Source organism: Macaca fascicularis, chromosome 7 (assembly GCF_037993035.2).
Source record: "Macaca fascicularis isolate 582-1 chromosome 7, T2T-MFA8v1.1".
NCBI lineage: Eukaryota > Metazoa > Chordata > Mammalia > Primates > Cercopithecidae > Macaca > Macaca fascicularis.
The window spans coordinates 28,234,372-28,249,298 of NC_088381.1; the positions used below are offsets into that span (position 1 = coordinate 28,234,372).

Here is a 14,927-nt window from a genome sequence, read left to right on the forward strand (position 1 = left end):
TGGTACTGAGAGATGAGGAGGCTGACATTGAAAGAGGCCTCTGGAAAAATATATGCAGTCATCTATATAATGTTAGATCTTGAAAATCATTAGTCTCAGTCCTACCTTCTCATTTTACAGATGAGAAAACTGAAAGGTTGAGTCTATTTAACTAGGAGGTCTAGGCAGATTTTCAGTAAACTGTGGCCATAACTAGGCCACCGTTGCTCAGACCCTAAATGGTTCTACATGTGGAGATGTAGAAAGACATGAAGATTACTGGTGGTCTTGAAAGGAGGGTTTTCAAATAAGTGTATTTAACACTATACATGTACCACACACTGTGCAAGGAAAGAGGACTCAGGGACTTACATTTATGATGTAAAGAATTGTTCTTCAAGGGGCATATTAACAATGTGGACATCCTCATGTGCTTCTCCAAACATAATGCTCATTTGTTGACTGTCTCTTTTTAGCTGTCCTTGGAGTACACAATTTGCTCAACAATCCAAAGTTCGATGAAGAAACAGCCAACAGTAAAGGTGGCAAAGGGCCTGTCAGAAGTAAGTTGATGTGGAATCTGTGGTTTTGTAAAGCTTTGGAGCCTCCAGGGTTGCTGGCAGGAGAGAGGCCTGTTGACTCTTGCAGGCTTTGCACTCTGTCATTTGGCTAGGATACGGAGCAGCTGACAATGAGAGCTCCATCTGGCGGTGAAACTAGTACAAATCAGTGTGTGTTGCCCAGAACACTTTCTTGGTAGGTCTGTTTAGTCAGAAGATGAAATTGTTGATATGTGGGTCTGCATTAAATAGTATAATCCATATTCATGAAAAAAAAATTGCTGATATGAGATTGCTTAGTCATCACAAAATGCAGAGTTTCATGTTCCTAAGGATGTTTTAATCAACTATGGTAGCTTAAATAAGTTCCCTTCTCTATTTGAGTGTCTTTTTGTCTCAGTAATAGACGCTTGTCATTAGAATTTGAATGCCCACTTCCCTCAGAGGGCATGAAAGACATGCTGGCATGGACTTACGTGCACAGGACATTCCACACCACCATCTTCTATGTCACCATTTCCTGTAGCAGTAAACAATTAATTAGACTTTTTTATTCATTCATTCGTCAGTCATCCACTAAATACCTGCTATGTGTCAGGAATGTTCTAGGATTAGGTACAAAGATGAAAATGGTCCCTGCCCAAAGAAATTTATCTGTCCGGGGTAAGGAAGGACCAATATTCAGGTCATTTCAGTACAGTGTGATCCATATGCTTTGAAAACTCATAGAAAATTACGGCTTTTTTTTTTTTTTTTTTTTTTTTTTTTGAGATGGAGTCTTGTTTTGTCACCCAGGCTGGAGTGCAATGGCACGATCTCGGCTCACTGCAACCTACACCTTCTGGGTTCAAGCAGTTCTCCTGCCTCAGCCTCATGAGTAGTTGGGACTACCGGCGTGTGCCACCACACCCAGCTCATTTTTAGGATTACAACTTTTCTTAGGTTAATTTTATTTTATTCACTTTAATAGAGACTTGGGAGATGCTTTCTAATTTCAGTAGCGTATATATGAAATATTATTTATAGTGGTAATTTAGACACACAATGAGCAATATTCCTTTTATTTTTTGAGATAGAGGCTTGCCCTGTTGCCCAGGCTGGAGTACAATGGTGCAATCATAGCTCTTTGTAGCTTCTGGCTGCTGGACTCAAGCAGTCCTCCCCGTCAGCCTCCTGAGTAGCTGGGACTACAGGTGCATGCCACCACACTCAGTTAATTATTTTTACTTTTATTTTGTAGAGACAGGATCTTGCTATGTTGCCTAGGCTGGCCTTTCTTGTTTCTTATGCTTATGGATAAAAAATGCTCATCCTTTTTAGCTTCAGCATCAAAGGATAACATTCTGACAATGTTTGCTGTTAACAATCTGATGCATAACCTTCTGGACGTTTATATGTACACATGCACACAAATATTAACTTGTCTTCAAATTGTGGTCTCTTATCAGTACCTATAGGTTTCCTTCATTCTTTTAATGAGTAGATAACTTTTTTAATGGATAGATAATGAAGATCTTTTTTTTTTTTTTTTTTTGAGACAGGGTCTCATTCTGTTGTCCAGGCTAGAGTCCAGCATCACTACCAAGGCTGACTGCAGCCTCAAACTCCTGGGATCAAGGGATTCTCCTACCTTAGTCCCCTGAGCAGCTAGGACTACAGTCAAAATTACACCTGGCCAATTTTTAAAATTTATTGTAGAGACTGGGTCTCACTGTGTTGCCCAGCCTGGTCTCAAACTTCTGGCCTCAAGCAACTCTCCTGCTTCAGCCTCCCAAAGTGCTGGGATTATAGGTGTGAGCCACCATGCCTGGCTCGTGAATAGATTCTTTTAATGAATAGACAATGAGTTGTTATGTGATGATGCTATACTTTATTTACCCATTTTCATATTGATGGACATTTTATCATGTTTTGCTGTCACAAGTAATATATCAGGGAACAGGGAATATCTGTGAGTATATATCTTTATGTATCTGTGCTATTTTTGTAGATAAGACTTCTATAGAATTGCTGGGTCATAGAACATGCACATCTTAAATTGTAATAGATAATGCCAAATTACTCTCTCAAAACATTTGCATCAGATCACATTCTCACTTACAGAGAAGTAGGAAGATGCTTTTTCCTCCACATTGTTGCCAACTCCAGATGTTATCTTGTTTCACACTTGTTTGTTAATGAAATGGTATCTCCTTTCTTTATTTTGGAGCTTAGTTACTTTTTTATATTTTTGGTTGAGTGACAGATTCTTCTGATTGTATTATTGGTTCATTTTTAATTGGGTCGCCTTATTGATTTGTAGGAGCTCTGTGTATGTTGGGATGTTAATCCTTTGTATCTCTGTTAACTTCCATTCTTCTTTTTTATCCCTTTCTTTTCCCATACCTTCCTTAAAACTAAAGCTCCAGAATAGAACTCAGAGGAGGGTAGGGTATAATCAAGAGGCCAGAGGGGTATTAGAGTTTGGGAAGTGAAGACTTATTGTGGTGTCTGATTTGTATCTCAGATCCTGAAGTCTAGTTAGTATAGTCTGACAGATGTCCATATGGAGCAGCAATAACTGCCCATGGATATTTTGAACATTGGAGTTTGCTGCAGGGCCTCCTGAACTTTTGGCTCCATGCAGTGCTAGCCCCAGGGAATTCTCATTGCAGTTGAGAAACACCAGCCTTCCAAACTGTGACTCAGAGCTACACCACTCCCATGCTTGCTCAGCTGAGAATAAACCTACTGTCATTGCTATTAAAGTCTTATTGGAATCAGAGCATATGAAAGATATGTCATTTTTTGGGAAGTCGCCACTGATTTTCATAGGAGAGACTTTGCATTTTTTAAAATGAAAACTTGTGTTTTAGATGTTGTCAAAGGTGAAAAGGTAAAGCCAGTATTTGAGGAACCACCCAATCCCACAAATGTGGAAATAAGCCTGCAGCAGATGAAAGCCAATGATCCTAGCTTGCAAGAAGTCAACCTCAACAACATTAAGGTATTTCATTGTGATTATCATCAGTCACTTAATTTATCATGAGGTCAGAAAACTTACCAGAGATGACCAATTGCTTGTTTTCACACCTGTTTGCAGTTCTTTGTAGTCACTGAGTTGGAGTCAAGGTATCCTATTCAAAAGAAGTGGGTTTTGGAAAACAGTGATTTCTATAATTATTTGAAAAGAATCACCATACCTGAGTTAAGCGTAGTACATTAGTTATATCTATTGCTGAGTAACAGATTACTCCAAAACTTAGAGGCTTCAAACAACAGACATTTATTATTTCACACACAATTTTTCAGTGTCAGGAATCTGGTAGTAGCTAGCTGGATAGTGTGGCTCAGGGTCTCAAATGAGGTGACAGTGAAGTTGTCATCCAAGGCTGCAGTACCAGGCTTGCCCGGGGCAGGAGGATCCAATTCTAAGATGGCAGATTCATGTGGCTGTTGGGAAGAGGCCTCCATTTCTCACCATGTGGCTCCCCAGAGCAAGTGATCCAAGACAGAAAGATGAGAAAGCAGGAAGCCACAATACCTGTTTTGACCCGGTTTCTGAAGTTACTGAACATGTTTGTTACTTCCACTTTATTCAGTTTGATAAGTCATGCCACTCTCAAAGGGAAAGAGTAGAAGAGAGAGAGAGAGAGAGAGAGAGAGAGAGTGTGTGTGTGTGTGTGTGTGTGTGTGTGTGTGTGTGTGTAAATATTACCTGAAGTCTCTTTTGTTTATTCTTTTTGGGCCAGTTCTTCGCATTTAATAATAACCAACTTTTATTGAGTGCATACTATATGCCATGTCCTTTACTAAATACTTGGAATTTATTATCTCATTTAATTATTAGTGGGACTTAAAGAGTTGTTAAGGTCATAGAGCTAGCCTATAGTGCAGCCAGGACTCTTCTCCACTTCTAACTGCACCCCATATTGTCTCCTTCCCCAGTGGTCATTACTGTGGTAAATGATCTAGAAAAAGGACTAAAAGATGAATAAGATTTTTTCAGTCTTTACTCTGAAAAATATTATACTAGGAGAAAAACACTAAACAGATAATTATAACATGATGTGGTGAGCCCCCAAATGTCATTGAATTGCAAGAAAGAAAAATTTTAATGCTACCTAGGAGATCCAGTAAACAAAGGAGATGATATTACATCTGAGTCTTGAAAGATGAGTAGGAATTAATCAGAGAAAAGGACAAAAGGAATTTCCAGGCTAAGGGGAAAGCATATATAAAGGTCTGAAAAAGAGAAAGACTGTGGTATATTAAAACAATGGCAAGTATATCAGTCTGGCTAGAATATAGAGTGAAAAATAAAAAGAGGGAAGTGTAGTATGTGCATACTTTCTTGGTAAGGGAAAACAGAAAGACAACACTCAAGAGGTACCATAGTGGTAGACTAGATTCCCCTATTGGACACTAAGTGGTGCTGTTGGCTCAGGATAGCTTGGTTGCTGAAGGCTAGGTAACGACCCTCATTTAGAAGGGATATCATGTATTTATCTACATACATATGGTATTTAAAGGTTGTGGGTTCTTACCTTGGCAAGAGTGTGCCATAGAATGGGTCATCAACTAGCCATGTCTTCTCTGTCTTAGAACATTCCAATTCCAACCCTGAGGGAATTTGCAAAGGCTCTGGAGACCAACACTCACGTGAAGAAGTTCAGCCTGGCCGCAACTCGCAGCAATGACCCTGTGGCCATTGTGAGTAGAATTCTTAGAAATATAACATAAAGTTATTTAATCCACTGGAGGCTCTATTTAATTTGTTTCTTTAGCTAACAATTTTTTAGATCTGGTAAACTTACATTCTACACAGTTAATGAGCAAAATTATAGTTACAATGCAATAGTAAAACTTCAGAACCAAACTGTCAGATGCTGTAAGTTATCTGGAATTTTGTCAGCATTACAATTTTCAGAGAAAGAAACAAGATAAGTTTGGCATTTAACTAACTGAATATTTAGGGTTTGTTCTGTGCTTAGGATACATTTTCTAAAACTTTTGCATCTGCAGTCATTGCATATTATGACCTTAAAATCCTTCAGGAACTAGGCACCTATAGAAATATTGAAGTAGCTGGGCGTGATGGCTCACGCCTGTAATCCCAGCACTTTGGGATGCCGAGGTGGGTGGATCATGAGGTCAGGAGTTTGAGACCAGCCTGGCCAATAGGGTGAAACCCTATCTCTACTAAAACTACAAGAACTAGTGGGCATGGTGGCATGGGCCTGTAGTCCCAGCTACTCAGGAGACTGACGCAGAAGAATCACTTGAACCCAGGAGGCAGAGGTTGCAATGAGCTGAAATCATGCCACTGCACTCTAGCCTGGGCAACAGAGGGAGACTCCATCTCAAAAAAAAAAAAAAGAAAGAAATATTAAAGTATATTTTAATCTTTGAAATGGATTATTGTGTGTCTAAAATATCTTAGACAACCAAATCATGAAGCATTTTGTGTTTGACACCTTGTTAACCAGAATATGAAAAAAATAGCCAGCCAGATGTGGTAACGCACAGCTCTGGTCCCAGCTACTTAAGAGGCTAAAGTGAGACAATTGGCTTGAGCCCAGGAGTTCTAGGCTGCAGTGAGCTATGATCGCACCTCTGCACTCCAGTCTGGGCAATAGAACGAGACAGTAGATAGATAGATAGATAGATAGATAGATAGATAGATAGATACATACATACATACATACATACATACACACACACATACATACATACATACATATGTAAAAGAAAAATAGCCAACTAAAAGTTCTGTTCTTCCTATGCATTTTAGATAATTTAGCCAAATAAGGAAGCCCCTTGACCCAGGTAAATACTTATACCATCACTATCATGATTTTTATTCTTCCTATCAATAGCCAATTAATAACTCCTATTAATAGCTAATTTGTTGAGGAATTAGTAAATACCAGCACCGATTTTCGTGCTTTCCACACAGTATCTCATCCATTTGTCACTGTAATGCTATGAGGTATATACTCTTATTAGTTCCAACTTTAACAAATGAGAAAACAGTCTCGGAGAGGTTAAGTAAGTTATCCAAGGTAATAAAACCAGTAAATGGCAGAGCCAGAATTCACTACCAAGTCTTTCTGGTTCTACAACCAGGAAGCTTAACCATCAAGCTATGCTAGATTTACACACAATGACTGGCTTTCATACATTTGCTAAAATATGTCATTTATCAAAAGCCTGGGCATCAACCTGTTGTTCTATGGCATTTAATGCTCAGCCCTTGAATCAAGTTAGAAAAACAAAAGTTGGGCTGGGCGCGGTGGCTCACACCTGTAATCCCAGCATTTTGGGAGGCCAAGGTGGGCAGATCACGAGGTCAGGAGGTCGAGACCATCCTGGCTAACATGGTGAAACCCCATCTCTACTAAAAAATACAAAAAATTAGCCGGGCGTGGTGGCAGGCGCCTGTAGTCCCAGCTACTTGGGAGGCTGAGGCAGGAGAATGGCGTGAACCCGGGAGACGGAGCTTGTAGTGAGCCGAGACCACACCACTGCACTCCAGCCTGGGCGACAGAGCGAAACTCCGTCTCAAACAAAAAAAAAAAAAAAGAAAAGAAAAGAAAAACGGAAGTTGTCTTGACTTGATCTTTTGATTTAAAGTAACGTGCCTTTTGGATGATCTAAAATAGCATTTAAAACATGACATGAAAGTAATGACTACCTATCATGGTCCTGGCACAGAATAGCTGTTTGAAAGTACTTGTTAGACAAATGAATGATCATAACCTGCAACCTCTAGCAATAGAGAATATTTCTATGGTGATCACAGCAAACTTGAAATAAGCACTCATGTAAAAGAGGAACCAGGCTACAGAAATCAATGTTTTTACCAGCAGTTATTACATATCTAAATCTGTAGATTGAAAGCAGTTTTGAATTTGAAACCTATCATTAAAATAGAAAGATAGCAGAACTAGATAATTGGTAAGGTGAAATGAACAGTTTAAGGATTCTTATCTCTGTATGATTTTGTGCTATTTCTGCCTTTTAGTAGATGTTTTTCAGTAAAGCAAAAATATTCACAATATACTTTGTATGTAAATGAATAAAGGGATAAAGAAATGATTTGTCACTTCTGTTTAATATATTATTTTGAGTAAAATTGCAGGGGTGGGGTTAGTTCACAATCAACTGCCAACACTACTGGTAAATAATCTAACTCCTATTCTAGACCAAATAGATAACTTACTAAGTGGATTAAATAAATTCCAAATATAATAATCACTTTGATGCTGTTTTTAATGCAACAACTATGTGTTGAATGCCTATCATATGAAAAGCACTACACTAGGAGCTGAATTTTTTCGGCAACACTTTTCAGGCAAATTTGACCTTTTGTAACTTGCTTTTTAAAGAATACTTCATTTGGTAGCAAATGTTGGGAAAGGTGTGGAGAAAGGGGAGCACTTGTATACTGGTAGTGGGAATGTAGAGTAGTACAGCCATTATGGGAAACAGTATGGTGGTTCCTCAAAAACCGAAATTAGAACTACATATGATCCAGCAATCCCACTGCTGGGTATATATCCAAGAGAAAGGAAATCAGTATATTGAAGAGATATCTGCCCTCCCATGTTTACTGCAACACTGTTGACAACAGTCAAGATATGGAATCAACCTAAATGTTCATCAACAGATGAATGGATGGAGAAAATGTGGTACATATACACACTGAAATATTATTCAGCCATAAAAAAAGAGAAATCCTGTCATTTGCAGCACCATGGATGGGACTGGAGGTCATTGTGTTAACTGAAACAAGCCAAGCACAAAAAAATAAATATAGCATGTTCTCACTTACATGTGGGAGCTTAAAAAAAGTGGTTCTCATGGAGGTAAAGAGTAGAATGGTGGTTACCAAAGCCTGGGAAGGGAGTGGGGACAAAGAGAAGTTGGTTAAGAGGTACAAAAATACAGTTAGTTAGAAGGAATAAGTTGTTGTATTCAATAATTTATTATAAATTTCAAAATAGCTAGAAGAGAAGAATTGTAATGTTCCCAACACAAAAATCAGCCTTTGAGGTGATGGCTATCCCAATTACTCCAATTTGATCACTGCATACACATTGTATAAAGGTATCAAAATATCACATTTACCCCCAAAAATATGTACAACTATTATTTATCAGTAAAACATTTTTAATTTATTTGTTATAGTCATAGTACAATGTATAAAAAATAGAGGGACCACAGGAAGATACACATATATATATATATTCATTTATGTGGATAGAGTTTTCAAAACATGATTTTGCTACTGTTTTCCGAAGAGCATCACTCCTAATAGAAATTTTTCACTTGTCCTCCATTCCAGTTCTAAGATGTGTCACACCTTCCTCCCCTCCTGACTCCCCTAATCCCCCCTCCTCAAGGGTAAGCAGAGAAGAGAGGCAGAACCAAGGGAACGAAGTGATGATTTTAGGAAAGATTTTCTTGGTTGTCACTGTGCCTGGGTGACTGTTTTATTGGGAGCCCTGGCAGAAAGTCTTCATTTTTAGCATTCAAACATGAAGTGAAAAGGCGTTTCTGGTGGATGACATTTGTGGACCTCAAACCTTATTCTGCTTTCATATTATAAATTATTATTTTGATATATTGTTAGAATCAGTGAAGCCCTGTGTGACTGGCATCTGTTTAGACATGTGCCCATTTAAGGCTGTTTTGCATTCAATCAGAAAACACATTTTGGGGTTCGTGGTGAACACAAGCCATTTTACAGATGAGGCAACTGAGACTCAAAGAAGTTAAATGCTGAACTAAGATTACACCACATGTGGCCAAGCCAGGATGCAAATGTAAGTCACCTGTGATTGAGTTTAGTTTACTGTGCCCCAAGCACTTCCATATAACCACATCTATAGTAACTGAGCATTCAAATGGAATTTGTCCCCACTGAATGCCAATGGGGAGAAGGCTCAAATGTATTTAAAATGCTACTGTTATTTACAGTGAGCCATATAAAAATCAAGAGTTTAGGACAGCACCGTTTATTAGAAATAAAACTTGAGAGGTTACTTCCAAGATGGCCAAATAGGAACAGCTCTGGTCTCCAGCTCCCAGTGAGATCGACGCAGAAGACGGGTGATTTCTGCATTTCCAACTGAGGTACCTGATTCATCTCCATGGGACTGGTTGGACAGTGGGTGCAGCCCACGGAGGGTGAGCTGAAGCAGGGTGGGGCATCGCCTCACCCAGGAATCACAAGGGGTTGGAGGATTTCCCTTTCCTAGCCAAGAGAAGCCATGAGTGACTGTATCTGGAGGAGCAGTACACTCCTGCCCAAATACTGTGCTTTTCCCACAGTCTTCACAACCAGCAGACCAGGAGATTCCCTCCCATGCCTGGCTCGGCAGGTCCCATGCCCATGGAGCCTTGCTTACTGCTAGCACAGCAGTCTGAGATCCACCTGAGATGCTAGAGCTTGGCAGGGGGAGGGGTGTCTGCCATTGCTGAGGCTTGAGTAGGTGGTTCTATGCTCACAGTGTAAACAAAGCGGCAGGGAAGCTTGAACTGGGGGGAGCCCACCACAGCTCAGGAAGGCCTACTGCCTCTCTAGATTCCACCTCTGGGGACAGGGCATATCTGAACAAAAGGCAGCAGACAGCTTCTCCAGACTTAAACGTCCTTGCCTGACAGCTCTGAAGAGAGCAGTGCTTCTCCCAGCATGGCATTCGTGCTGACAGACTGCTGCCTCAAGTGGGTCCCTGACCCCTGTGTAGCCTGACTGGGAGACACCTCTCAGTAGGGGCTGACACCTCATACAGGCAGGTGTCCCTCTGGGAGGAAGCTTCCAGAGGAAGGATCAGAAACAATATTTGCTGTTCTGCAGCCTCTGCTGGTGATACCCAGGAAAACAGGGTCTGGAGTGGACCTCCAGCAAACTCCAGCAGACCTGCAGCTAAGGGGCCTGTCTGTTAGAAGGAAAACTAACAAACAGAAAGGAATAGCATAAACATCAACAATAAGGACATCCACACCAAAACCCCCTTTGTAGGTCACCAACATCAAAGACTAAAGGTAGATAAAACCACAAAGATGGGGAGAAGCCAGAGCAGAAAGGTGGAAAATTCCCAAAACCAGAACGCCTCTTCTCCAAAGGAACACAACTCCTCACTAGCAAGGGAACAAAACTGGACAGAGAATGAGTTTGACGAGTTGACAGAAGTAGGCTTCAGAAGGTTAGTAATAACAAACTTCTCTGAGCTAAAGGAGCATGTTCTAACCCATTGCAAGGAAGCTAAAAACATTGAAAAAAGGTCAGATGAATGGCTAAATAGAATAACCAGTGTAGAGAAGAGCTTAAATGACCTGATGGAGCTGAAAACCAGAGTACAAGAACTTCATAAAGCATACACAAGCTTCAATAGCCGATTTAATCAAGTGGAAGAAAGGATATCAGTGATTGAAGATCAAATTAATGAAGTAAAGTGAGAAGACAAGATTAGAGAGAGAAAAGTGAAAAAAAAAATGAACAAAGCCTCCAAGAAATGTGGGACTATGTGAAAAGACCAAATCTACGTTTGATTGGTGGACCTGAAAGTGACAGGGAGAACGGAACCAAGTTAGAAAACACTCTTCAGGATAGTATCCAAAAGAACTTCCCTAACCTAGCAAGGCAGGCCAACATTCAAATTCAGGAAATACAGAGAACACCACAAAGATACTCCTCGAGAAGAGCAACCCCAAGACACATAATTGTCAGATTCACCAATGTTGAAATGAAGGAAAAATGTTAAGGGCAGCCAGAGAGAAAGGTCGGGTTACCCACAAAGGGAAGCCCATCAGACTAACAGTGGATATCTTGGCAGAAACCCTACAAGCCAGAAGAGAGTGGGGGCCAATATTCAACATTCTTAAAGAAAACAATTTTCAACCCAGAATTTTATATCCAGCCAAACTAAGCTTCATAAGTGAAGGAGAAATAAAATCCTTTACAGACAAGCAAATGCTGAGAGATTTTGTCACCACCAGGCCTGCCTTACAAGAGCTCCTGAAGGAAGCACTAAACATGGATAGGAACAACCAGTACCAGCCACTGCAAAAACATACCAAATTGAAAGACCATCAACACTATGAAGAAACTGCATCAATTAATGGGTGACATAACCATCTAGCATCATAATGACAGTATCAAATTCACATGTAACAATATTAACCTTAAATGTAAATGGGCTAAATGCCCCAATTAAAAGACACAGACTGGCAAATTGGATAAAGAGTCAAGACCCATCAGTGTGCTGTATCCAGGAGACCAATCTCATGTACAAAGACACACATAAGCTCAAAATAAAGGGATGGAGGAAGATCTACCAAGCAAATGGAAAGTAAAGAAAAGCAGGGGTTGCAATCCTGGTCTCTGATAAAACAGACTAAATCAACAAAGATCAAAAGAGACAAAGACGGGCATTACATGATGGTAAAAGGATCAATTCAACAAGAAGAGCTAACTATCCTAAATATCTACACACTCAATACAGGAGCACCCAGATTCATAAAGCAAGTTCTTAGAGGCCTACAAAGAGACTTAGACTCCCACACAATAATAATGGGAGATTTTAACACCCTACTGTCAGTATTAGACAGATCAATGAGACAGAAAATTAACAAGGATATCCAGAACTTGAACTCAGCTGTGGACCAAGTGGACCTAATAGACATCTACAGAACTCTGCACCCCAAATCAACAGAATATACAGTCTTCTCAGCACCACATCACACTTATTCTAAAATTGACAACATAATTGCAAGTAAAGCACTTCTCAGCAAATGTAATAGAATGGAAATCACAACAAACTGTCTCTCAGCCCACAGTGCAACCAAATTAGAGCTCAGGATTAAGAACTCACTCAAAACCACACAACTATGTGGAAACTGAACAACGTGCCCCTGAATGACTACTGGGTAAATAATGAAATGAAGGTAGAAATAAAGATGTTCTTTGAAACCAATGAGAACAAAGACACAATGTACCAGAATCTCTGGGACACGTTTAAAGCAGTGTGTAGAGGGAAATTTATAGCACTAAATGCCCACAAGAGAAAGCAGGAGAAATCTGAAATTGACACCCTAACATCACAACTAAAAGAAATAGAAAAGCAAGAGCAAACATATTCAAAAGCTAGCAGAAGACAAGAAATAACTAAGATCAGAGCAGAACTGAAAGAGATAGAGACCCAAAAAAACTCTTCAAAAAATCAATGAATCCAGGAGGTGGTTTTTTGAAAAGATCAACAAAATGGATAGACGCTAGTAAGACTAACAAAGAACAAAAGAGAGAAGCATCAAATAGACACCATAAAAAATGATAAAGGGGATATTACCACTGATCCCACAGAAATACAAACTACCATCGGAGAATACTATAAACACCTCTATGCAAATAAACTAGAAAATCTAGATGAAATGGATAAATTCCTGGACACATACAACCTTCCAAGTCTAAACCAGGAAGAAGTTGAATCTCCGAATAGACCAATAGCAGGTTCTGAAATTGAGGCAATAATTAATAGCCTACCAACCAAAAAGAGTCCAGGACCAGACAGATTCACAGCCGAATTCTACCAGAGGTGTAAAGAGGAGCTGGTACCATTCCTTCTGAAACTATTCCAATCAATAGAAAAAGATGGAATTATCTCTAACTCATTTTATGAGGCCAGCATCACCCTGATACCAAAGCCTGGCAGAGACACAACAAAAAAAAGAGAAATTTTAGGCCAATAATGATGAATATCGATGCAAACATCCTCAATAAAATACTGGCAAACCAAATCCAGCAGCACCTCAAAAAACTTACCCACCATGATCAAGTTGGCTTTATCCCTGGGATGCAAGGCTGGTTCAACATACTCAAATCAGTAAACATAATCCATCGCATAAACAGAACCAACTACAAAAACCACATGATTATCTCAATAGATGCAGAAAAGGCCTTCAATAAAATTCAATAGCCTTTCATGCTAAAAACTCTCAATCAACTAGGTATTGATGGAATGTATCTCAACATAATAAGAGCTGTTTATGACAAACCCACAGCCAATATTATACTGAATGGGCAAAAACTGGAAGCATTCCCTTTGAAAACTGGCACAAGACAAGGATGCCCTCTCTCACCACTCCAATTCAACATAATATTGGAAGTTCTGGCCAGGGGAATCAGGCAAGAGGAAGCAATAAAGGGTATTCAAATAGGAATAAAGGAAGTCAAATTGTCTCTCTTTGCAGATGACATGATTGTATTTTTAGAAAACCCCATAGTCTCAGCCCCAAATCTCCTTAAGCTGATAAGCAAATTCAGCAAAGTCTCAGGATACAAAATCAATGTGCAAAAATCACAAGCATTCCTATACACCAAGAACAGACAAACAGCCAAATCATGAGTGAACTCCCATTCACAATTGCTACAAGGAGAATAAAATACCTAGGAATAGAACTTACAAGGAATGTGAAGGACCTCTTCAAGGAGAACTACAAACCACTGCTCAAGGAAATAAGAGAGAGAGTACACAAACAAATGAAAAAACATTCCATGCTCATGGATAGGAAGAATCAATATCATGAAAATGGCCTTACTGCCCAAAGTAATTTGTAGATTCAACACTATCCCCATCAAGCTACCGCTGACTTTCTTCACATAATTGAAAAAAACTACTTTAAACCTCATATGAAACCAAAAAAGAGCCTGCATAGCCAAAACAATCCTGGGCAGGAAGAACAAAGCTGGAGGCATCACGCTACCTGACTTCAAACTTTACTATGAGGCTACAGTAACCAGAACAGCATGGTACTGGTACCAAAACAGATACAAAGACCAATGGAACAAAACGGAGGCCTCAGAAATAACACCACACATCTACAACCATCTGATCTTTGACAAACCTGACACATACAAGCAATGAGGGGAAAAGATTCCCTATTTAATAAATGCTGTTGGGAAAACTGGCTAGCCATATGCAGAAAACTGAAACTGGACCCCTTCCTTACAGCTTATACAAAAAATAAACTCAAGATGGATCAAAGACTTAAATGTAAGACCTAGGACCATAAAAATCCTAGAAGAAAACCTGGGCACTACCATTCAGGGCATAGGCGTGGGCAAAGACTTCATGTCTAAAACACCAAAAGCAATGGCAACAAAAGCCAGAATTGACAAATGGGATCTAATTAAACTAAAGAGGTTCTTCACAGCAAAAGAAATTATCATCAGAGTGAACAGGCAACCTACAGAATGGGAGAATTTTGCAATCTATCCATCTGACAAAGGACTAATACCCAGAATCTACAAGGAACGTAAACAAATTTACAAGAAAAAAGCAAACAAACCCCATCAAAAAATGGGCAAAGGATATGAACAGACACTTCTCAAAAGAAGACATA

At 39.6% G+C, this 14,927-nt stretch overlaps 1 protein-coding gene across 2 annotated transcripts in view; it reads left to right on the top strand.

Moving 5' to 3' along the window:
* TMOD2 (tropomodulin 2) overlaps nucleotides 1–14,927 on the top strand; it is a 65,743-nt gene that overhangs the window by 26,108 nt on the left and 24,708 nt on the right. For both annotated transcript variants that reach the window (XM_015452464.4, XM_015452465.4), the window contains exons 5-7: nucleotides 456–542; nucleotides 3,395–3,525; nucleotides 5,124–5,231. In XM_015452464.4, coding sequence (XP_015307950.2) covers nucleotides 456–542; nucleotides 3,395–3,525; nucleotides 5,124–5,231 — 326 coding nt within the window. The remainder of the gene's footprint in view (nucleotides 1–455; nucleotides 543–3,394; nucleotides 3,526–5,123; nucleotides 5,232–14,927) is intronic.